General features: G+C 36.8%; 1 protein-coding gene across 1 annotated transcript in view; it reads left to right on the top strand.

The window, feature by feature from the left end:
• NADK2 (NAD kinase 2, mitochondrial) overlaps positions 1-17,975 on the top strand; it is a 72,974-nt gene extending 54,999 nt beyond the window's left edge. Inside the window, exons 9-12 of the mRNA XM_007953231.1 lie at positions 11,022-11,077; positions 11,408-11,461; positions 13,816-13,939; positions 17,837-17,975. Of these exons, the coding sequence (XP_007951422.1) occupies positions 11,022-11,077; positions 11,408-11,461; positions 13,816-13,939; positions 17,837-17,975 (373 nt within the window). The remainder of the gene's footprint in view (positions 1-11,021; positions 11,078-11,407; positions 11,462-13,815; positions 13,940-17,836) is intronic.
• The last annotated feature ends 8,262 nt before the right edge of the window (positions 17,976-26,237 follow it).

Genomic DNA, 26,237 nt, shown 5'->3' with positions numbered 1-26,237 from the left:
GCAATCTCTTTGCTGGTATAGAGGAATCCAACTGATTTTTGGATATTGATCTTGTATCCTGCCACAATGCTAAATCTCCGAATTAGTTCCAGTAGCTTTTTGTTGACTCTCTTGGGTTTTGTAGGTATAGGATTATATCATCAGCAAATAAGGATAGTTTGACTTCTTCCCTACCAATTTGGATGTCTTTGATTTTCCTTTCTTGCCTTATTGCCCTGACTAGGACTTCCAATTCAGTTTTGAATAGAAGTGATGATAGAGGACATCCTTGTCTGGTTCCTGTTAGGGGAATGGTTTCAGTCTCTCTCCATGGAGAATAATGGTGGCTGTTGGTTTTGCATAGATGCCCTTTATTATGTTGAGGAATGTCCAGTCTATTCCATTTTTCTGAGAATTTTTTTCAGGAAAAAAATTGGATTGGATTTTATGCCTTTTCTGCATCAATTGATGTGATCATGTAGTTCTTTTCCTTTGTTTTATTTATGTGATGGATGATGTTGATTGTTTTTCTAATGTTGAGCCATCCTTGAGTACCTGGTTTGAACCCCATTTGGTCATAATATATTATTATGTTTTTTATATATGTTGTTGGAGTCTATTGGCTGTGATTTTCTATGTTCTGGGATAGTTTGAGCAGGATTGGTGTCAGTCCTTCTCTGAAAGTTCGGTAGAATTTGCCAGTGACAAAATCTGGGCCAGGGCTTTTTTTTGTTGGTAATTTTTTTATGACCTGTTGAATTTCTTCTTTTGTTATGGGTCTGTTTAAGTTTTGCACCACAGTCTCTGTTAGTTTAAGTAAGCAGTGTTTCTAGCAATCTATCCATTTCTTGTAGATTTTTTAATTTGTTGGAGTCTATTGGCTAGGATTTTATTGAAGATTTTTACATCTTCATTCTTTAGGGATATTGGTCTGTAGTATTCCTTTGTAGTAATGTCTTTGCCTGGTTTTGGTATCAAGGTTATGCTTGCTTCATAAAATGAATTTGGGAGGATCCATCCTTTTCTATGTTCTGGAATAGTTTGAGTGGGATTGGTGTCAGTTCTTCTCTGAATGTTTGGTAGAATTCACCAGTGAAACAGTCTGGGCCAGAGCTTTTTTGTTGTTGATAATTTTTTTTATGACCTGTTTAATTTCTTCTTTTGTTATGGGTCTGTTGAACTTTTCCACCTCAGTCTATGTTAGTTTAGGTAACTAATATGTTTCTAGAAATCTGTCCATTTCTCCTAGATTTGCCAATTTGTTGGAGTACAATTCTTCATACAATCCTGATATTATGCTCTTTATTTCTATTCATATTATTTCTATTCTCTCCCTCTTTTCCTTTGTTATATTTGCTAGTGGCTTGTCAAGTTTATTGTTATTGTTGTTGTTATGTGCCGTCGAGTCGGCCCCGACTCCTAGTGACCCCTCCTTGGGTTTCCAAGGCAGTATCACTACAGAAGTAGGATTGCCCAACCTTCCTTCCAAGGAGTGGCTGGTGGGTTTGAACCGCCAGCCTTCTGGTTAGCAGTCAAGTGCTTTAGCCACTATGCTACCAGAGCTCCAAAATACCAACTTCTAGTCTTGTTGATTTTTTTCTATTGTCTTTCTGTTTGTTTATTGCTGCTCAAATCTTTATTATTTCTTTTCTTCTGGTGATTTTAGGCTTTTTTTTTTTTTTTTTTTTTGCTGTTCTTTCTCTAATTGTTGGAGATGTTGTTTGAAAGTGTTGATTTTGGCTCCTTTTTTGATGTGTGCCTTTATTGCTGTAAATTCACTTCTGATCACTGCTTCTGCTGTGTCCCAAAGATTTTGGTATGTTGTGTTTTCCTTCTCATTTGATTTAAGGACTTTTTTAATTTCAATTTTTATTTCTTCTATTACCCAGTCATTCTTAAGGAAGATGTTGTTCAGTTTCCATGTATTTGCTCTTTTTTCTGTTGATCTTCTTATTGTTGATTTCTAATTTTATAGCATTGTGTTCTGAAAGATGTTTTGCATTATTTCAGTGTTTTTAAATTTATTAAGGCTTGCTTTGTGGCCTAGCATATGGTCTATTATGGAGAATGTTCCATCTGCACTGGAAAAGAATGTATATTGTGCTGCTGTTGGGTGAAGTGCTCTGTAGATGTCTATACGGTCAAATTGGTGGATTGTATTGTTTAGTTCTTCTGTGTCTTTGTTGAGTTTCTTTCCAGTTGTTCTATCTTTGAAAGTGATGTATTAGTTTCCTACTATGACTGTGGAGTCATCTATTTGTCTTTTCAATTCTGTTAAAGTCTGATTTATGTACTTTGGGGCTCTTCTTTGGATCCATAGATATTTATTATGGTTATGTCCTGTTGTTCAATTGATGCTTTAATCATTGTATAATGTCCTTCCTTGTCTCTTATGGTGGCTTTTGTCTTAAAGTCAATTTTATCAGAAATTAATATCGCCACTCCTGCTGTTTTTTGATTGCCATTTGCTTGATATATCTTTTTCTAAATTTTGATTTTAGTCTATTTTTGTCCTTGTCTCTAAGGTGTCTCTTGTAAACAGCATATCGATGGGTTATCTTTTCTTATCCATTCTGCAACTCTCTGTCTCTTGCGTGGTGCATTTAATCCATTGACAGTCAGTGTAATTATTGACAAGTATGAATTTGTTGCTGTCATTTTGTTATGTGTTTTTTCATGGTGTTTCTGGTTTCTTTGTTCCATATAGTTTTCTGTGCTAAGCTCATTTTGTCTGTGTATTGTGTTATCACTTCCTTCATTTCTATTGTTTTAGTATTTGTTAAATGTTTGTGCTGGTCCTCTTTTTTATTTTGATGTGAAAATTTATCATTTTTCTTTGAGGTTACCCTATGATATTATAAATTTCTTCCCAAGTTTAGAACAACCATTTTAACTTGCAGTTGTGTTGACTTCCCTACTATTTAGAAATTCTATAACTACCCTATTTTTCCCCTCTTTTTGGTTTGTAGTTTTCATTTGTCAATTGAAGTGTTTAGTTCCCTGTTTACAATCTTGTAGGCTCATTTACTTTGGATCCTTCCATACTGGGTTGGTTTCTGGGTTATGTCATCATGTGTGTTAATGGTCGTTGTTGTTTGCTGTTGTTGCTTCTCTGTCCAAAGGATTCCCTTTAGCATCTCTTGTAAGGTTGTTTTGGTTTTAATAAATTCCCTTAATGTCTGCTTATCTGGAAATGTCCTAATTTTACCATCATATTTGAGGACAGTTTTTCTGGGTATATAATTCTTGGTTGGAATATTTTTTTCTTTCAGGGTTTTATATATACCATCCTGTTGTTTTCTCGCCTGCACGGTTTCTTCTGAGAAATCCAAGCTTAATCTTATTGGTTGCCCCTTGTAGGTAACTTTTCATTTTTCCCATGCTGCTTTCAGGATTCTTTCTTTATCTTTCTTTGATTTTCTTGTGGGGTCTATCCTGTTTGGGGTTCATTGGACTTCTTAATATTCTCATCTTTCATCATATCAGGGAAATTCTCTTCCAATAAATCTTTGACAATTTTCTCTGTTGTTTTATTTGTCTCTTCCTGTTCTGGAATTCTGATTACGTGTAGTCTATTCTTTTGACGGTATCCCATATGAACCTTAGGTTTTCTTCATTATGTTTTGATCTTTTTTCTGATTGACCCCTTTCCAAAGAAGTGTTGAGTTATTTGTCTTCAGTCTCACTAATTCTGTCTTCCATTGATTTGATTCTACTCTTTTGTCCTTTCAATGTGTTACCTATTTCTGAAAATTTAGTATTGATCTTCTGGATTTCTATCTGTAGATTTTTTATCCTTTCTAATTTTTCATTTATTTTGTCATTTTGTTCTGGTATTGTTTTTTGAAATTGTTCTAGGGTTTTCTCTGTGTTTTCCTTAATTTTGTTACTGTTTTTCCTTGACCTATCTCTCAATCCATTGAAGGTACATAAATATAATTCCTTTGAATTCCTTGTCAGGGAATTCCAATGCTGCTTCTTCCTCAGGAATGTGTTCTAGTCTGTATCCTGGTCCCTTGTTTCTTCTGCTAATTTATCTTGCTTCTGTGAGAGACTATGATGCTTTGGTGTCTCTGAGACATTGTGATGTTTTTGTGTTTATATTTAATTGGTGATTGTATTCACTAGTTGGCAGCACTTATACACTGGCAACCTGTCTCCTTTCCCAGTCAGCCTTCCATATGTCCCTGCTGTCCTTGGCAAGCAGAACCTATTCTTAGGTCCCTGGAATCCTGAACGAGAATGCTGTACCCTTGGTCACTTTAAATGCCCAAAATGGCCACCACTTATAAAAAAACAAAATGGCTTCACCTTCCAGACAGCCAAAAATCCACAGCTTAAGACTTTCAATACAATGTTGAATAGAAGTGGTGATAAAGGGCATCCTTGTCTGGTTCCTGTTTACAACGGGAATGGTTTCAGTCTCTTTCCATTGAGAATATTGTCGGCTGTTGGTTTTGTATATATGCCCTTTTATGTTGAGAGATGTCCCCTCTATTCCTATTTTGCAGAGTTTTTTTTTTTTTTAATCAGGAATGGGTGTTGGATTTATCAAATACCTTTTCTGCATAGATTAATATGATGATCAAGTGGTTCTTTTTCTTTGTTTTATTTATGTGATGGATGATGTTGATTGTTTTTCTAATGTTGAACCATCCTTGCATACCTGGTATGAACTCCCACTTGGTCATAATGTATTATTTTTTTTATATGTTGTTGGGTTTTGTTGAAGATCTTTGCATCTACATTCATGAGGGCTATTGGTCTGTAGTTTCCTTTTGAGTGATATCTGTGCCTGGTTTTGGTATGAAGGTTATGCTTGCTTCATAAAATGAATTTGGGAAGATTCCATCCTTTTCTGTGTTCTTTTAGGTTTGTAGTTATCCTTATTTGCCAATTTATGTCTGTTGTTCCCTTGTTTACAATCTTGTAAGCCTATTTTACTTTGGATACTCCCATAACTGGGTTGGTTTCTAGGTTATGTCGTCATGTATATTAATGGTTGGTTGTTGTTTGCTGTTCATGGTTCTTCGTCCAGAGGACTCTCTTTAGTATCTCTTGTAAGGTTGGTCTGGTTTTAACAAATTCCCTTAATTTCTACTTATCTGGAAATGTCCTAAGACATAAATGTCTGAGACATTGTTACTTTGTTGTATTTTTGTTTAATTGGTGATTTTATGTTGGAGGGATTCACGTAAGTTTTTTTTTTTTTTTTCTTTTTGGATGTACTTATAAGCAGGGTACTGTTCTTCTCTATTCACTAGTTAGCAGCACTTCTACACTAACCACCTGTCTCCTGGTGGGTGTGATAGAGAATGACGGTGGCTGCACTGATCTCTTTTAACTGTTTGTGAAGAGCAGTTAAGGGTGAGTCAGGCTCTTATTGGTGCTCATATATCCTTGACCAGTTGGTGCAGAAGGAAGTGATTGCCCTCACTCAGTAAGTGGAGCTGCAGTTAGTGTAGGTTTGGTTGGGTTGTATGGGCATTGTTACTGTCTCCCACTCAGACAAAAACAACTGAAAAACCATCAAAAAAATAAAAGAGGACAAAAAAATAACATACTGCATAAACACACAGGAACAATCACCAAAAAGAAAAAAAAAGAAAAAAAAAAAAAGTAGGCAAAGCAATAAATGAGAAAAAAAGGGGGGACAACCCTGCAATATCTGGGGAGAGGGGAATAAGAGAAAAGAGGTAGAGTAGGAAAATAATGAAGAAAAAAATGGTGAAAATGCAAAAAGAAATACAAGGAATGGGGAGAACTACAAGAAAGAAAAAATGGGAACCAGGAAAAAGAAAGAGAGAAAAAGCCAAAAACGGATTTGGGAAGGGAAGAAGAAAGAATAATAATAAAAAGGATGGGGAAAAAATAATAATTTGAAAACAGACAAAAACAAATGAAGGAAAAAAAATCTGGGTTGGATGGGGCAGGCCACATGGGCTCTTTCAGAGCACACAGACTGGGATGGAATTCCTGCCAGCCCAGAAGGTGGCTGGGAGTGAGAGATGGCTGGCTGTACCTCTGTTCACCAAGTGAACAAGGGGCATATTAAACCTTTCTAGTCCCCAGTGTCTGATATGTCCTTGCTGTCCCTGGTAACTGGAATCCATTCTTAGGTCCCTGGGATCTGAGAGAACGCTGTTGCTGTAAGTATCCAAAATGGTCAAACTGCTTGTAAATATTTGAAGTGGCTGTGCCCTCTGGAGAGGCAAAAGTCCACAGCTCAGCCCATTTCCCTCTTTGCTGCTTCTCCTTTTATTCACCAGCCACCAGTGCAGTCCCCCATATAGCCCCTGGTTAGCAGGGCTGGTTTTTAGGTTAATTTTCAGGTCCCAGCACTACTTGGCAACATCCAAGCTGTCCAGGCCATCAGGATCACTGACTGTCCCCAGCTCTGTACATCTCCCTTTTCTCTGTTCTCATACAGATTCTTCCATCAGTTGGAGTTTACTCCACTTTTGTATCCTCCTTTCGGAGCTCAGGGCTCTAGGATTATCTTTGTATCTGTGTTAATTGGTTCCTCTTTTCTTTGTTGAACAGGGTCTGTTTAGTTAGTTTGTCTGCCTATTCCACCATCTTACTGAAACTCTGACCTGCTTTTAATTATGTTTGTGATCATGAGTAAAGCTGTTATAAATATTTGTGTACAAGTTTTTGAGTAGGCCTAAGTTTTCAACCTATTTGGGGAAATACCTAGGAGCACATTGCTGGATTTTATGGTAAGACTATGTTTAGCTATATAAGAAATTGACAGATTGTCTTCCAAAGTAGCTGTACCATTGTGTACTGTCACCAGCAATGAATGAGAGAGTCCCTGTTGCTCCACATCCTTGCCAACATTTGGTGTTGTCGGTGTTTTTGATTTTAGCTATTTTAATAGGTATGCAGAGGTATCTCATTTTAATTTGCAGTTCCCTAATGACATATGATGTGAAGCATCTTTTCATAAACTTTTTTTGTTGTTGTTGTTAAGTGCCGTTGAGTCGTTTCTGACTCATAGCGACCCCATGCACAGCAGAACGAAACACTGCCCGATCCCGTGCCAGCCCCACAATCCCCGCTATACTTGAGCCCATCATTGCAGCCACCATGTCAATCCATCTCGTTGAAGGCCTCCCCCTCTTTCGTTGACCCTCCACCCTACCAAGCATGACATCCTTCTCCAGGGAATGGTCCCTTCTGACAACATGACCAAAATAGATGAGACGAAGTCTGGCCATTCTTGCTTCCAAGGAGCATTTTAGCTGCACTTCCTCCAGGACAGATCTGTTAGTTCTTTTAGCAGTCCATGGTACTTTCAGCATTCTTCGCCAGCACCACAACTCAAAAGCATCAACTCTTCTTCGGTCTTCCTTATTCATTGTCCAGCTCTCACATGCATACGAGGCGATTGGAAATATCATGGCTTGTGTCAGGCTCACCTTAGTCCTCAAGGCCCGCCCAAAGCAGCAGGACTGGAAAACAGGAGAAAGGGGATAAAAGCCAGGAACCAGACAGAAGAGCAGTAAGCCCCAGGGATACAGGTGAAGAGAGACAACTCAGGGACGCCCAAAGCTACAGGCCAGAAGAGCAGGAAAAAGGGTATTAAAAGCCAGGAAGCCAGACAGAGGAACAGTCAGCCACAGGGACCCAGGTGGGGGTGATACGAGAGGTCTCCAACAGCAAGACAAACTTGTCTGTCGGTTTGTCCTACTGTAGTGACATGTAGGACGTGAGTTTTGAGGCTGAGCCTCTGGTGTTTAAAACCCAGCAAAATGCACCTAGTGCACAGGTAACAGCCCAGCTTATAGACTGAGACAGACTAGGAAGATGGAAGAGGCCATCCACTTCTCAGAGAATTGACCAGGGAAAACCTTATGAATAGCAAACTTTTTTGCTATCTATCTATCTATCTATCTATCTATCTATCTATCTTTTTTTGGGAATGTGTCTGTTTAAATTGCTTTTTTTTTTTTTTTTAGCTGTGTTGTTTGTTTTCTTATTGCTGAGTTTTAGGAATTGTTTGTATATTTTGGATACAAGTTCTTTATCACATATGTGTTTTGCATATATTTTCTCCCAGGCTATGGCTTATTTTTTATAGAGCAAAACACTTAACTTTTTTTTTTTTCTTTTATAGATCATGTTTAGTTTGAGTTAATTTGGAACATCCCTAATAATCATAGTTCTGCGAATATTAGAATAAGTCTTATAAGACTTTCATTCTCTTAAATCAAGTCTTACTGCTATAAGGAGATAGTCACTAAAATCTTCTACCTTTCAGCTATTTATTTTAATTCAGTGGAATTAAATGTAGCTCATTTTTATATGACTTTTAGATTTTTAACATAAGAAGAATTCCAAATGAATATCTTCCAATAATGTGGATATTCAGAGGAATTTGAATATAATTCATATATTTCCCTTGCATGGGACATGTTCATTCAGTGGTTACCATGAGCTAGGTTGTGCCCTAAGTTTGTATTATTGCAGTAATATTAATGACATAAGTATTGTGAACTGCATACTAAAAAATAATAAAGTCAGGACACTTTAAAGTATTTTACTTTGTATCACACAGCTTATAAGTGGAAAGAAATTTCTGCAGACAAGACTCAGCTTGGTGTGATAAGAATGTGAAGTTGGGGGACAGATAATTGGGAAAATGGAGTAGGCAAGGACCAGATCTTAGATTTTTTTAAACACAGTGGTTTGGCCTGTGAGTAACCTCAAATTTCTGATGTAAAATTTTCCATTTTTACTAGGAGAATGCTTAAAATTTGTTCACATTCCTCAAAGTGAGAGTTAGAAGGGTATGAGGAGTATCTCTTACTCCTCCTCCTCAAACAGTGAGAACCACTGATTTAGGTTTAGTGTTGTTATGACTCATTGTGCTACTCCAAGTCATTAGGATTTTCTTTCGAGGCCAGTGTGAGAAGAGTTATGAGTTACCAAAGAATTATAAATTACCTGGAAGAATTTTTTTTTTTTAAAGTGTGAGAAAGGGCTTTGTATTAGGACAACTTTTTTTTTTTTCATGATTTGGGGTGAAAGTTTACAGGGAAAATCACTTTCCATACAGTAGTTCACATACACGTCTCATGACATTGACTACAATTTACTCCAATGCAACAGCTCCCCTTCCTCTTCCTCCTGATAGTTACATTTTCCCTGTATCCATCCCTCCATACACTCTTGCCCCCTGAGCTGTCTCCCTGTGCATAAATAAATAGCCCTTCTTTCTCCCATGATTGTTCTCTCATGAGTGTATCTACCTCAGGTAAATGTTCAACTCACATGTCTATCTTTTGTTTGGCTGGAAGCCAGAGGTGTGGGCTCAATTCTAGACCTGAAGGGAAGCTAGGGAACATAGTCTTAGTGGTTCCACCAGGCTCTATCAGACCAGCAAACCTGGTCCCCCATTTTTTTTTCCAAATGATTTTGAGTTTTGTTCCACATAATTCTCCCTCTCTATCCAGGATCTCCTACATAGATCCCCCTCCTAGTGGTTGACAGTGGTAGCTGGGCACCATCTAGTTCTTCTGGTCTCATAGTCATACAGGCTGCGGATCACATGGTTACCAGTCTCTAGAACTAATTGTTTCCATGAATCTTTGGTTTTCCTCATTCTTCTTTGCTCTGGACAAGGAGAGACCCATCATTGCATCTAGATGGCTGCTTTCAAGCTTTTAAGATCCCAGTCACTCCTAGTCACAGTAGGAGGTGGAACAATGTTTTGTGTAGTACATTATGCCAGTTGAGCTTGATGTCCCCTGTGACTGTGGTCCCAAGCCCACAGGTGCAACTACTTGCTCCCTCTGGGTAGCTGGCTGTGACTAAGCAGTGACTACCACCTTGTGTCTTGTCAGCTCTACTATACACCTGGGAATTCCTACAGAACATACAAATACACTTGTAGAACCATTGTCTGCCAACCCTATACATGGTCTTGGGTATACTCCCTGCTGTATAGACATACCTAATAGTTCAGCCTGTCTACCCATCTATTCACCCATATACCCATGTTTGGCTTCACTGATAACGCAGTACTGTATGTGCAAAAGGGTTCCTCTTTGTTGTCTGTACCTCCCAATGTACCTCTCTATGTCTCTGGAAGAATTTTTTTAAAAACTTTTCCCTATCCATCTTTATAGACCCTAGGACAGAGGTCCTTATAGACCCTATTTTCAAAACTTACTTGTGTTTTTGCTATTAATTTTAAGTGTGTAAGCAATACATCATACAGCTAAAAGATTTTTCCCTTTTAAGACAACTATTTATTTTATATTTAAAGAAATATACGTTAAAATATGTTAAATAGTACAAAAAGTTATACATTGAAGATTTGGTTTCTTTTTCATCTCGTATCACTAGTTCTAATCTCCAGACACAACCACCATATATATAGATAGTTTTATATAAAAAAATAAAATAGGGAAATAACATATACATTATATATAATGCCTTTTTAATAACTTACTGTTTGGTTCTCTTTTTATATCTGCACATACAGTCTTTATTTTTTAAGTATCTGCATAGTATTCATTGAATAGCTATAATTTATTTAACCAGCTTCCTGTAGATGGATATTTGACTTGTTTTGCCATTATAAATAATGCTTTAGTAATATCCTTGATATCTCTTTGTGCATTATATGTGCAAGTATTTTTAGAATAAATTACCACATAGAAGAATTTTTAAATTTTGATAGTGCAGAATGGCCTCCTACTTCCCGTCAGTGTTTAAGAATAGTTTTGTCCCATATTCATGCCAATACTGCATTTATCAGGTTTTTAATCTTTGCACATCTGAGGAAAAAAAGGTTTAATGTCTGTGTCCTTAATTATGAGTAAATTGAGAGTACTTCCGTATATATCAGCCTGTGAACTGTTTGTCATGTCCTTGCCAAATTATAAAAAAAAAGTGGCGTGGCTACTGTCTTTTGCTTTTTCCCTGATCATTTACAAGAGCTCTTTCTACATTAAGCAGATGATTCCTTTTTATTTTCAGCATGGTTTTAGAATTAAAACATGAAAGAATTATTTGTTTTTTGTTTCTAGGTCATTCAATATTAACAGGGTTGCTACTCAGGCTGTGGAAGATGTTTTAAATATTGGTGCGTACCAAAACAGCTATTATATGTTGTAGTATATTTATAAAATGCCATTAATATGTAGGATCCCTGGTGGGGCAGTGTTTAAAGCTTTTTGGCTGCTAACCAAAAGGTTGGCAATTTGAACCCACCAGCTACTCTGTGGGAGAAAGGTCTGCTTTCATAAAGGTCACAGCCTTGGAAAGGCTCTATTTGAGGCAGCCCTACTCTGTGCTGCAGAGGTGCTGTGAGTCGGAATCGACTTGCAATAAGGAGTCTTGGGTTATATAATATGTGTATGCTATACGTTACCAAATATTTAATCGATGCTTTTTCCTTTTCCCCTTTCAATAGCAAAAAGACAAGGAAATTGGAGTCTTACATTGAACAAAGAATTGGTAGAGAAAGGTTAGTTGAAAATGATAATCACTACATTGATTTTGATGATATTGTGATGTGTACTTGTCTAATTAGCAAAGTAGATATACCTTTTTTGACTCAAACATGGTTTTCAATATAATGTCTCTTTAAATATATTTTTTAAAATAAAGTTTAAAGCTGATTTTTATATTGTGATTTTTGTCACAATATAAACCCTGTGTCTAAATAGTGTATCTGCAACCATGTCCCGAGTGATAGAAAAAAATACAAATACAGAAAAATGCACATCTGGCCAATAGGAAATGCAGTATCTAAACTCAGTGTACTATTACTATCCTCTGATTGAGATGGAATTCACTGAGCTGTGATGCTTGACCTCACATTCACTCCACTGTTCTATTTAACCTTCTCCTACTTAGTTATGCCTAGTTATCTCAGGGTTCTTTCAGAATTGTCATTGTGGGACACTGAGCAGCCAGTCAGTCTCTGTGAGACTCTGGGCAAGACTGTGATCCTCCACGGCTCTCCCTCCTGCTCAGCTGTAAAATGAGAGGGGTTGAAGTAGATGCCTGGTGCTTAGGGGTTCTGCAATATATTCTTCTAAGTTTTATTTTCAAAATATATTTAAATTATTAAACGAAAAACCACATTCATTTGATTAACATACCAAATTTTGACACACTAGAATCCACTCATCTACTAGGATCATTTTTGTACAGATCTCAAACTAAAGCTTTTCTTGCTATCTCCGTTTAATTGAAGTGTGTCCTAAAATTTCAAGATAAATTATTTGAAAAACAACACCCAAAACTGTTTGTAGTTGTATTTAACTACCTATATATAGGGATTTTCTCAATGTACATAAGCCAAGCAGAGTAGAATCGACCCAGACAGGACTGCAGAGACATTTGAAGTAGAGTGTTATCAGAACAGCCTCATTTGTGATTGGTTGCCTTTGAAATGAGTCAGCAACACCTTTAAACCTGATAAAGTTTGTATCTGAAATAGTTTGAAAACAGGATTAAATCTCTAAAGTCCCTTTCACTTCTCTGAATGACTTTGTTCTCTCTCAATTTGAGATCTAAAAAATTATTTTAATCTTGGCTTAGGAGTTACCATTAAATCTGCATTGAAGAAAGGATACAGACATGTTACACTAATTGATTCTTCCTTCTATAACTTAAAACATAATATGTAAAACAACTGACATTTTTATCAAGTATGTAAATTAAGTGCGTAACAAAATACAGTGGTTGATTTTTCTCAGAATCAACATACCAAAGTGATCTTTTCATTTCTTTGTGTGTATGTGTACTTATATACTTCTTTTTATTTATTTATTTTTTAATTGTTTTAATTTCTTTTAATATAATGCTCAATTAAACTTTCTTTCATGCTTCATTTCTTTGTACAGTTGTCCTTAAAGAATTTGTACTTTGCATGCCAACTCCCATGTGTCTCTTGGTTAGAGAGAAAGCAGGTCTCAAGCATTTCTAAAAATACTTTTAGTAATGGCAGTTTCATTGGAGAATTACTGCTTATTAATATTTGAGACTGTATTTTATACCAAGATTATTAACATAAAATTATAGTTATGAATTCTTTGGCACATAGTGTTTGGAAAAGGGCTTGGCAGGGGAAAATGGCAACTGAAGTGTCATTTTTGGGTGCCTCTAGCTAGTTCTTCAGAAGTTGCTGGGTGGCATAAATGGTTAAGCTCTGGACTATTAACCAAAAGGTTGGCAGCAAACCCACCCAGAGCCACCTTGGAAGTAAGGCCTGGCAGTCTGCTTCCAAAAGATCATAGCCATTGAAAACTCAGTGGAGCAGTTCTGCTCTGAACACAAAAGGTCATCATAAGTCAGAACTGACTGCTAGAGCTCTGGTGGTACAGTGGTCAAGGCATTTGGCTGCCAACCAAAAGGTCGGTCGTTTGAACTCACCAGTTGCTCTGCAGAAGAAAGATGAGGCAGTCTGCTTCTGTAAAGATTTACAGCCTTGGAAACCTGATTGGGGTCACTATGAGTTGGAATTGACTTGATGACATTGAGTTTGGTGTTTGGTTTTTGTATTTTTAATTATTCGCTTTGTAGTTAGTATATTCTTTTTTTTACTCCCTCTCCCCAGGTATACTTATTTCTGCTATATTGTTGGTAATGTAGACTTTTGTAGGGCTAATCTGGAATCTAGTCCTCATTTATAAGTTTTTTTTTTTTTCCTTTTATGAAATATGTGCTGTACTTGCTATGAAACAAACCTTTGAGACAAAATTGCTTTTAAATTGGGGATAGCGTCGTTTTTGTTTTATTTTTGTATTGCACTTCTCAGAAGTGGCCATCTTTCATTGAATGTGCTAATATTTTGGAGTGTTTTCTTCATAGTAACAAATGAGTATAATGAATCGCTGCTCTACAGTCCAGAAGAACCAAAAATACTTTTCAGTATTCGAGAACCAATAGCAAACAGAGTTTTCTCAAGCAGTCGTCAGCGTTGTTTCTCCTCAAAGTAAGCTTCCAAAGTCTGACTGTTTTCAGCCCTTGTCATTATAAAGCATACTTGGTTTTGTTTTAAGAGGTTTAATTTCATGAAATTTATTAATTCACACTAATCTACTGGATAAAGGAGAACCTATGGAACTAGTGAGATATCTTGCTAAATTGGCTAAAAGGTATTTTCTTTCAAACTTTTATACCGTTTTACAAAAACTAAAACTTAAGTACTAGAAGGGACAAAGGTGTTTAATTGAGTGATGGGGATTGGTTTGTTTTTTCATGTTTCAAGAAGATGGTAAGATCAAGTTACCATTATAAAAGAAACTGGGAAAAAACTTCTTTCTCATAAGCTGTGGAATAAAAGCAGGATAACGTAAATAAAATAAAATAAAATAATAAAATAAATAAAAGCAGGATAACCTAAATTGTATAACAATACAGAGGAGGATTTGTTTCTTTCAGCTTTTCCCTAAAAGTGAAACACACACACACCCTATTGAATTTGTTTCACCTCCCCTCCTGACAAGGAGAGGATATTCAAAATTGAGTATAATTTCTCATTTTGTAAAGTTACTGAATTTTTTAAACTAGCAAGAAAACCTTCTATGGTTATAAGAAAATGTCATTTACTTCATGGCAAGCAAAGAACAAATTGCTGCTTATATTGTGTATATTTTCTTTTTATGAATATATACAGTTGATTTTTTTTCCAGGAAAGGCATTGAAAAGGAAGCTTACCATACTTAAAATTCACTTTATTCATTTGAGAATTCATTTTGATCAATCGACATATTTTTGCTAGTTTGGGTGAGACTACAAAGACTCCTTACATACACAGACTTATTTTCTTAAAAGTTTTGCTCATATAACATAGGACAATAGCTTAATGATTTCGGGTTTGGAAAAGCACTTTAATAACAAGAGAGATTAATAAATATGACTACATTAGAATTAAGAACTTCTGTTAATCAAAAGACACCACTAACAAAATGAAAAAGCAGGCCACAGAAGGACAAAGATATTTGCAGTTCCTATACCTAGCAATGAAATGTGTAAAGAACTAGAGGTAGAACACCAACAGGAAAGAACATGCTCAGCATTTCTCAAGCTGAAAGACCTGAAGAAAAAAAAATCAAGCCTTGAGTTGCAATATTGAAGGATTCTATTGGCAAAATATTGAACGACACAGGAACCATCAAAAGAAGATAGAAAGAATACACAGAGTCACTGTACCAAAAAGAATTGGTAAATGCTCAAGCGTTTTGGGAGATACCATACGAGCAAGAACTAATATTGAAGAAAGAAGTCCTAGCTGCACTGAAGGCATTGACAAAAAAGGAGGCTCTGGGAATTAACAGAATATGAATTGAGATATTTCAATAAATGGATACAACACTAGAAGTGCTCATACATCTATGTCAAGAAATTTAGAAGATAGCTACCTGGCCAGATGACTGGAGAGATCCATATTTGTGCCTGTCCCAAAGAAATTATCCAACAGAATGTGGAAATTATGAAACAGTATCATTAATATCACATGCAAGGTAAATGTTGCTGAAAATAATTCAAAAATGGTTGCAGCAGTACATAGACAGAAAACTGCCAGAAATTCAAGTCAGATTCAGAAGAGGATGTGGAATGAGGCATATCATTGCTAATGTCAGATGGATCTTGGCTGAAAGTAGAGAAAACCAGAAAGATGTTTATATGTGACTATACAAAGACATTCGAGTGTGTGGATCATAACATGTATTATGGATAAATTGTGAAGAATGGGAATTCCAGAACAATGAATTGTGTTCATGAGGAATCTATATATAGCCCAAGAGGAAGTTGAGTTGTTCAAACAGAACAAGAGGATACTGCATGGTTTAAAATCAGTAAAAGCATGTATCCTTTCACCATATTGATATTTATTCAAGGTGTTTGCAGAACAAATAATCTGACAAGCTGGAATATATGAAGAATGCAGCATCAGGATTGGAGAAATACTCATTAACAACCTGCAATATGCAGATGACACAACCTTGCTTGCTGAAAGTGAAGGACTAGAAGCACTTACTGATGAAGATCAAAGACTACAGTCTTCAGTATCGATTATGCTTCAACATAAAGGAAACAAAATGCTCACGATTAGACCAATAAGCAACATCATGATAAACAGAAAAACAGATTGACATTATCAAGGGTTTCATTTTACTTACATCCTCAATCATTGCCCCTGGAAGTAGCAATCAAGAATGGAAACACCATATTGCATTGGGCCAAGTCTGTTGCAAAAAAACCTCTTTAAACTGTTAAAGAACAAAGACAGTACTTTGAAGATTAAGGTGCTCCTGATCCAAGGCATGGTATTTTCAGTTGCCGCATATGCGTGTGAAAACTGGACAGTGGATAAGGGAGACAGAAGAAGAGCTGATGCCTTTGAATTGCGTTGCTGAAGAATACTGAAAATATCATGGACTGCCAGAAGAAGTAACAAATCTGTCCTGGAAAAGGTATGGTTGGAATGCTCCTTAGAAGCCAGATGGCCATACTTTGTCTCACAAACTTTGGTCATTGGTGTCAGAAAGGACCATTCCCTGGAGAAGGATATCATACTTGGTAAAGTAGAGGATCAGCAAAAAAGAGGAAGACCCTCAACAAGATAGACTGATGATGCAGTGGGCTCAAGCATAGCATCAACTGTGAGGGTGATGGCGCAGGACTGGGCCATATTTTTCTATTGTACATAAGGACACTGAGTTGAAATCAACCCAACAGCCCTACCAAGAATGACAACACCTAGCAAAGGACTCATAACCAGAATATATCATATATGAAAAGTTCCTACAAATCAATAAGAAAAAGCCAGGTAACCCACTAGAAAAATGAACAAAAGTCTTAGACAAGCTTTCACAAAAGAGGATATCTAGATGGCCAATAAACATATGAAAAGGTTTTCAACTGTATCATTCATCATGAAAATGCAAATTAAAACTACAAAATACAGTACTATATACATCTACCCAGATGGCCAGACTACCATTTGTTGGTAAGGAGGTGGAGCAAATGGAACTTTCATTCACTACTGTTAGAAACATATGCTGTAGAGAACTGTTTATCAGTTACCCACCAAAGCTGAAAGTAGCATATTTATGACCAGTAATTCTACTCCTAGGTCAGTAGCCAACAGAAATGTATAACACGTGTGTGTCCAGAAGACATGATCAAGAATAGTCATAGCAACTCTACTTCCAATATCCAAAAACCAAAATGCCCATGAATAGTAGAACAGATAAAATTTTGATATTTTCATACAGTGGGATAGTACATAGCAATGAAAATGAACAAACGACTATTACATGTAATAACATGGATGAATTTCATAGCCATACTGGAGGGCAAAAGAAGTACAGACACAAGCATACATACTGTATTCTTCCATTTATATAAAGTTATACAACAGACAAAACTTCTACTAGTGACTGGGAGAGGGGAGTGAGGAAGCTTCTGTGGAGCTGGGTAACATTCTCCGTATTCCTGATCTGGGTGATTACACAGGTGTGTTCACTGTGCTGTTACTTTATCTAAGTCTCAAAATGTAAATGTCCAGGATAGCACTATTCACTCCAGCATTTACGAGTGAACAAGTGTAGACTTAATGGAACTCATTGGCTGTTCTCATATAATTGGATATCATCACTATACATATTTTAAGAATTGAATATGAGTTTGACTGTTTTCATGTAAAATTCTTAAATTTTGAACTTTAGATAATGTACTCATATATTTAAATAGTCATTAATTCTCTCATATCCAAGGCCAATTTGATTTTTAAAATCAAGGCTAAATGATCTATTAGCTTAGATGAAAATACAGGTTTAAAATAAAAATGTTAATATATAATGAGATGTTTCTTTCTATTTAGGGTTTGTGTTCGTTCCCGTTGTTGGGATGCCTGTATGGTTGTGGATGGAGGAACTTCTTTTGAATTTAATGATGGAGCAATTGCTTCAATGATGATCAACAAAGAAGATGAACTTCGAACTGTGCTGCTAGAACAGTGAAGGATTTTCTCAGATGACGAATTTTGATTAGTAGAGAATTTTTTACTGCAGAAAAGACTACTGGGCGTAAAGCTACTTTTTTTTTTTTTGGTTATTGTTGAGTCTGTTTGCCCCAGGGCTCAAAGGTGACCAAGAAAATGAGATTGGCATTGTTCTTCTCTTGGACTGTGGTAGAAAAGATGCGTACTAAGAAAATAGATGGACTAAACTAATTAGAATTGATACTAGTGAAATTCTATATTGCTTACAGTTGGGAACCAAGAGTGCTGATGTCTTTGTAAATTTAGAGAGGTAAGACAGGACTTAATGTTTAGGATTGGGAATTTAACTGTATTATTTTTTTTCCTTCCCATTTTTCCTTGGTTTTTGCAATTGGTCAGATGAAACACATATCATTTTATTAGTGCATATTTTTTTATAATACCTTAAAAATCAAGATTTTTAAAAAAATTTTGATTATGTTGATGGAGAGTTTTTATAAATATTGACATTGACCTAATTGAAATAGGTAAATGTGTTTTTAAATGTGCTAAGATTTTCTAGTTTCAGAACATGATTTAAAAATGTCAAACAATCATTTTTGAAGTTATTTATAGATCAGTGTTTTCATTTAGTTGACTTTAATTCAGGTTAATTTCAACAATGCTGGGTGAAATGCATATAGCAAGACAAAAATCATGATGCTGTTACAGCTGTACTAATTACCCAGTAGCTATTTTAAGTCATAGGGATTGATTTCTTTCTTTCTTTTTGGGATAATTTGAATTTAATAGGTTTGAACTTCCATCTTTAAAATTCACTAACATGGATTAGAGGATGAAAAAGCTAAACTACTTAGACATACATGTTCTATAGGAGTTTGGTAAAACTTAAAAAAATATTTCATCTAGTGTTAGAGTATTATCAGAAAGAAAATGGAGTCTTTAGTACATATGCAAAATGTGCACATTCATTTGGGAATTGCCTTACCTAATATTGTGGTTTCACTTAGCTCAGATTCCAAGTTTATCAGCATTGGCAGATAAAATATTATGGCTTTTCTTCTTTTTTTTTTTTTCCATTATGATTGATGAATTCCTTTGTTTTTGGAGGAGATTATTTTTGTCTTATTTTTGATCTACTTAGTAATCCTCGAATTGGTACCCAAAGCTCCTTTTGCTGCATAATGAACAGCTGGTTTTCTCATGCCATTTATTCAAAATTTTACCTTTTTTTTTTCTTTAACTTGCTGGTGAAAGTTGTTCTGTTGTTAAGTATTTATTCAACACCCACTCTGTGCCATGCAATTAATGCCAGGTGCTGTATACACTGATGAAGGAAACAGACGTTATTCTTGTAGAATTTGAGTCTAGTGAGCTCAGAAGTAAATTCTGTGAAAGCTAGAGTGTATATTCAAAATTAGTGCACTTAATTTGCCAATATTTAACTTGCTGTTCTTATCAAATTTTTATATAAATGTTAGTGCAGGTTCCTACGAGAGTGGTAAAAATGGTTAAGCACTCAACTATTAACCAGATGATTGGTGGTTTGAACCCACCCAGAGAATTCTCATAAGACAGGCCTGGCGATCTGCTCCTTAAGGTCACAGCCTTGAAAACCCTGTGGAACAGCTCTACTCTGCACACACAGGGTTCCTAGGAGTCATATTGGCTCAACAGCAACTACCAGCAACAACATACAAAGGTAATCCAGATTGTGATGCATACCTACAAGAACCTGTTCTTTTCTTGGTTAGAAGTATCTGCAAAGACATTCATAACAAAGTGTTTACATAATGCACCAGGTCGAAAAACAATACAAATTTGTGTTTTCCCAGAGCTGGAGCTAATTTCTGGTTTTATTTTTAAATGATATGCTTAAGATAAGACCTTATAAACAGGTGAAATTCCACACTGCAGAAATTCCCTTAACAGGTGTAAAATACGTTTTGAGAAAAGTGCCAACTCTGTCCTTAATATCTCAAGGAAATCTCATTGTCCAGAATGTTACCATAGGTCTGTTAATAAGTGTAGGTAACCCTGCTGTGTAAAACTCTCCCTAAGCCATCTTTTAAAGGTTTTAAAAATACTTCATGTGCTATATTTGTGATATAATGTCTAACTTCTGCTCTGGGGTGGGAATTTATTTGTAAGAGATAATGGAGACACAAGTATGTTAGAATAGCAAAAATGGTTTTATGAATGAGTTAACCTTTTAACAGCAACTATATATGAGTAAAATTAAACCATTGTTATCTCTTTCTTTTTACTTCATTTTGTATTTAACTCTTGTGGGAGTCCCCATCTGAAAACCAGGTTTTCATACAATGCTATGTTTCAATCTGTAAAACACCGCATAACATGATGAACTTGGAGGACATTGTGCTGAGTGAAATAAGTCACAGGACAAATATTGTATTAGTTCACTATCGTAAAAAGTCAAGGAAGGGTATATATATAAATGTTATGTTTCTAAAAGTCTTTTACCACTACTTCCTCCACTAGGTGTTGGTGTGTGCTCTTTTGACTTTTCACTCACTGCTAATATTTGACACAGTATCATGAGGTTTTACATAATCAGATGATAAAGTAAAATACTGATAAATATAGATTCTAAAGATAATTTTGACTTACTTTTGATTCTTCATATGTATTTATATTCATGGCCCAAGTAGATCAAATTGTAGTATATTTCCTTAAATGTACAGCTTTCACATATAAAGAATTTCCATTGATTTCATTTTTAAATATGAAAATAAATATAAGCAAAAATAGTAGAAAGATAGAACCAGCCAACAAATTTACTGCAAAATATTCACTTGAGTTGAAAAAATTACTGAATATAAATTTAAGGCTACATTTTCCATTAGGAGCTCTGGTGGTGTAGTGCCTAAGGCATTTGACTGCTAACCAAAAGGCTAGTGGTTCAAACCCTCCAGGCACTCCACGGAAGGAAGGTTGGGCAATCTACTTCCATAGTGATATCGCCTTGGAAACCCAAAGAGGGGTCGCTATGAGTCAGACCCGACTTGACGGCAGTGAGTTTGTTTTTTTGGTATTATCCAGTGCGTAGGGAGTGCTGGTGGCACAGTGGTTAAACACTTGGCTGCTAACTGAAAGGTTGGCTGTTCAAACCCACCCCTCTGCTCTGCAGGAGAAAGATCTGGTGATTGCTCCTACAAAGATTACAGCCAAGAAAACCCTATAGGGAAGTTCTGCTCTGTCACAGGGAGTTCTTGCGAGTCAAAAATCAGACTGGATGGCACCCAATAACAACAATATCGATGGCTTAGCTGTGGAAATAAGTGTAAATTTAGAATTTAATAAAGAATTCATTGTGCCAATATGCTATATTTATCATTATACTTATTGATAGTATTTGCCAAGATAAGTATACAAAGAAGATCCCAGGGATAACGTGACATGTAAATAATAAAATGAAAAATATGTTTATGTGGAGGGAGGAGATAAGAATAAATGTACTGTTGAACTACTGTCCTAAAAAGAGGAATAGTTCAATTTTTTTTTAATGGAGCTTATTCTGGATCTTAACATTAGCAGTAGATATTACAGATTACAGTGTAAGACAGTTAGAGAGCTTATCCATTTTTCTATAAGTTTAAAATTCCTTAAGAAAATCACTGATTGAACAAAGAAGGGCTAAACGGAGAAAAACAGAAAAGACTAAATGTTAACTTGAATACATTATCAAGTAGCAAAAGCATGGCTTTAACAAATACTGTTCATTTCTCCCTTTTCAAAAATCAAATCAGGAGTTAAAAAGCAGAATCAGAACTTGAGATGCTGGTGAACCTGTTCAGGGACCTGAGCTATACACAGCTTTTCATTGGAGTAGACTGTGATTTCTGAATTGCACTTTCTCATAGTGAATACTTCAAGACTGACTTTGCTAGTGAAGAAATTGCCTCTCATAATAATAAGCAGGTTTTACCACAGTGAACTTTTTCATTCTTTTCTCTTATGAAGTGTGTGGGGGTCATCTCATGCATGGATAGTTAGTGACAAGTAGGACAGTATATGAAAACCAGGTTTCCACAAACCTGTTCTTTTAAGTATGTTTTTCCGAACTGCAGCTATTGCTTTTTTGCAAACTTAACTTTCTTTCAGTGGACAAGGGGGGTTTGAATGATCTGTCAGGTTCTCACTAGACTAGATTATTTCTTGGCTTTCACAAAAAGATAAAATATTTAAAATACCTTTAGTAATGAAGGAGTTCTGGTGGGGCTGTGGTTAAAGCATTGGGCTGCAACCCAAAAGATACGGGTTGGATGAGGCAGTCTGCTTCCGTGAAGATTTACTGCCTTAGGAAGCTATGGCTGTCATCGGGAGTTGGAATCGATGCCATGGCAGTGGGTTTGGTGTTTCATTTGGTAACGAAGCTTTTTTACATAGCTCTTACCTCCTGTGGTAGTTAAGTTTGTATGTCAACTTGGCTGGGCAGCTGGTGGTGGTTATTCCCCATGATGAGACTGGCAATCAACTCCATGGTAGGATCTACCACAAGCAGCTGAGTAGCTGCCTTTGGGATATGGTCTGCTTCCTGTATATAAGAAGACGTCTTGGGGATAGTCTCTAGCTTATGGCATGCTTGGACCCTGCATGTAGCTGTGTTGTTGTTCAGCAGCCTGCCAGGCTCTGCTGACCTTGGGACTTACAATGGACTTAAATTAATAGCCTGTCGTGTAGTTTGGTAACATCGGGACTGTACCTTTTTACTTGTCAACCTTGGGCTTCTCAGCCTCAGTAGCCAGCAGCTGTCTGAGTGAAGAAACACCTCTAGCTTCAGTGGGTCAGGAGCAGGAGGCAGAGCTGGACTCCAAGGTTGAGGGGCTTTCACCCAGTCCCTAGAGCCTGGCACTTTGAATTGGACTTAAAGCCTCCAAATGGTACGAATAAACTGTTTGTTAAAGCCATCTCATTTGTGGTATATTTCTGTCAGAGTGGCACTATGTAACCAGAACACCTCCTGCCTCAGAAGCCTCCCTTGATGCATCATCTCTTCCTGAAATGATTCTCCACAAAACCCTTCTATTAATCTTTTAAATATTTCCATAGCCTTTTAAATAGTGTATGGTGGATTATCCACTTTACATATAGTTTAGACCTGTTGTTATGTGCTATCAAGTCAAATGACTCATAGCGGCTCTGTGTACAAAACAGTGCAACACTGCTTGGTCCAGCACCATACTAACAATTCTTGCTATGCATGAGCCCGTTATTGGCAGCTACTGTGCCAATCCATCTTGTTGAGGGTCTTCCCCTTTTTGCTGACCCTCTACCAAGCATGATGTAGTCTCCAGGGTCTGGTCCCTTCTGACAGTATGACCAAAGTACATGAGATGAAGTCTGGCCATTCTCTCTAAGGAGCATTCCAGCTGTACCTTTTCTAAGAGACATTTGTTCATTCTTCTGGCAGCCCGTGATATTTTTAATATTCACCAACACCTCAGTTTCACATACTTCAATTCTTCAGTCTTCCTTATTCATTGTCCGGCTTTCATATGCACATGAGGTGACTGAAAACACTATGGCTTAGGTCAGGCACACCTTAGTCTTCAAAATGACATCTTTGCTCTTTAACACTTTTAAGAGGTCTTTCACAGATTTGCACAATACAATATCTTATTTCATTTCTTGACTTCCCATAGATGTTGATTGTAAATCTAAGTAAAATGAAATCCTTGACAACTTCAGTCTTTTCACTATTAATCAGCTGTAGTAAGGATTTTTGTTTTGTTTTTGTTGAGTTATAATACACACCAAAGGATTTAGTTTTTGATCTTGATCAGTAAATGCTTCAAGTCTTCTTCAGTTTCAGCAAGCAAGGTGGTGTCATCTCCTTATCACAGGTTGTTAATGAATCTTCCTTCAATCTTGATGCCACGTTCTCCATGTAGCCCAGCTTCTCAGGTAATTTGCTCAGCATACAGATGGAATAAGTATAGTGAAAGGATACAACCCTAACACCACCTTTCCTGATTTTAAACCATGCAGTATCCCCTTGTTCTGTTTAAACAGCTATTTCTTGGTCTGTCTACAGGTTCCTCATGAGCATAATTCAGTGTTCTGGAATTTTCATTCTTTGCAATGTTAGCCATAATTGATTATGATCCATACAGTTGAATGATTTTGCAGTCAATAAAACACAGGTAAACATCTTTCTGGTATTTTCTGCTTTCAGCCAAGATCCATCTGACATCAGCAATAATATTCTTCATTCTGTGTCCTCTTCTGAATCCAACTTGAATTTCTGGCAGTTACCTTTTGTAAAAAGGGCATGGAGGTGACATCTTGTTACCTCTTCACAAGAGGAAGATGGAATCACCATCAGTAGCCCAAGGCTTATTCCTATGAGTTCTAGAGCCTTTTACCAATTCTGACACCATCTCTCCCATGGCACTCACTACTTCTCTGCTGGGTTAGATCATTGCAGTAGCCACACAGAACTCATGGTTATGGGGTTTATTAGGGAGGTAACAGGCTACAATTCAGGTTCAGGAACACACTCAGTATACAATTCTTCGATCAGGACAGTCTTCCCTCTGCCATGCCTTCAGACATGCCCCTCTGGCCCTTCTCCTCTCAGCCTGGTCTCTGCCCTGCTCGGCTAAGTGTGTTATAGAGCTCTTTTAGCTCTGCCGATAGGTACACCAATGTGCACCCCACTCCACCAGTAAGCCTCCTGTCCAAAGGCACTCAGCTTTCTTGCTCCATGAGCCAGCAAGGTTCCACTGTGACCATCTTTCTGTCTCTGCCAGGGCATCTCTCTCCCATGCATCTCTGCCAAGGAGGTCCTGGGCAGGGATCTCGGGTCCAAGGATGCACTCTATTTCACCTCCAGCTCTTCTCTCACAAGAGATCCCCCTCACTGCCTTTAGGAAGGCTCATTTTAAGCTTGGCAGTGACAAAATTAACCAACTCCAGTATCAGAGTTCTACTTATCTTATTTGCATGGTCCTACCAGTAATCTGGTGGAAGTTACAAAGACTATGGCTAAAAAAGCCATACCAAGGAATTCACTGCACCACACCTCTCAATAACTGCTGCAACTGCTTTTGAGTTATCTTCAGCAAAATTTTACTTTCATATGGTATTAATGATATTGTTCACTAATTTCTGCATTCTTTTGGATCGCTTTTCCTTGGAATGGGCACAAATATGTCTCCCAGTCCATTGACCAGGTAGCTGACTTCCAAGTTTCTTGGCACAGACAAGTGAGCACTTCCAGTGTTGCTTCTATTTGTTGAAACATCTTGGTATTCTGTCAATTCCTGGAGCCTTGTTTTGCACCAATTCCTTCAGGGCAGCTTGGACTTCTTTTAATACCATTGGTTCTTGATCATATGCTACCACATGAAATGGTTGGGCATTGACCAATTCTTTTTGGTACAGTGACTCTGTGTATTACTTCCATCTTCTTTTTATGCTTCCTGCATCATTCAGTATTTTGCCCATAGAATCCTTCAGTATTGTTAACTCAAGACTTGAATTTTCTCTTCAGTTTTTTCAGCTTGAGCAATGTCAAGAGTGTTATTCCCCTTTGATTTTCTAACTCCAGATGTTTGCATATTTCATTATAGTACTTTTCCTTGCCTTCTCAAGTCACCCTTAGTAATCTGTTCAGCTCTTTTACTTCATCATTTCTTCCTTGCACTTTGTTGTTGTTGTTAGGTGCTGATGAGTCAGCTCTGACTCATAGTGACTCTATGTACAACAGAAGGAAACATTGCCCAGTTGTGCATCACCCTCACAATCCTTGCTGTACTTGAAACCATCATTGCAGCCACTGTGTCAATCCATCTTGTTGAGGGTCTTCCCCTTTATCACTGACCCTCCACTGTACCAAGTATGAGATCCTTCTTCAGGGAATGGTCCTTTCTGACAACATGACCAATGTAGGTCATGTGGCACTACAGCTACTCTCCATCCCAGAGCAAGTTTTAGGGTCTCTTTTGGCATCCACTTTGGTCTTTTCTTCCTTTCTAGCTTAGGACTAAATATTGATAAGCTTCTATTTACTTACTGATTTTAAATAAAAAATTATAGTTATTACCCTGAGTAGTAACTTATGAATAGTTTGAAGGGGCAAATGTATTTTAAAGGACAATATAAATGACTGTATAACGAGTATTTGGTTAAAAGATTTAATAAAAAAAACAAGGTAAGGGCCAGGATAGAAATAGATTACAGTGTGCCTGTTGATTTAGTCTACTTTGTAAGTACCTCATTTCCATCATGGCCCCTGACTTTTTTTTTTTTTTTT

Source organism: Orycteropus afer, unplaced genomic scaffold (genome assembly GCF_000298275.1).
Source record: "Orycteropus afer afer isolate SDZICR_OR568_19922 unplaced genomic scaffold, OryAfe1.0 scaffold00378, whole genome shotgun sequence".
NCBI classification, from domain to species: Eukaryota; Metazoa; Chordata; class Mammalia; order Tubulidentata; family Orycteropodidae; genus Orycteropus; species Orycteropus afer.
The sequence above is the reverse complement of the archived record's forward strand: the minus strand, read 5'-3'. Positions and strand labels throughout refer to the sequence as shown.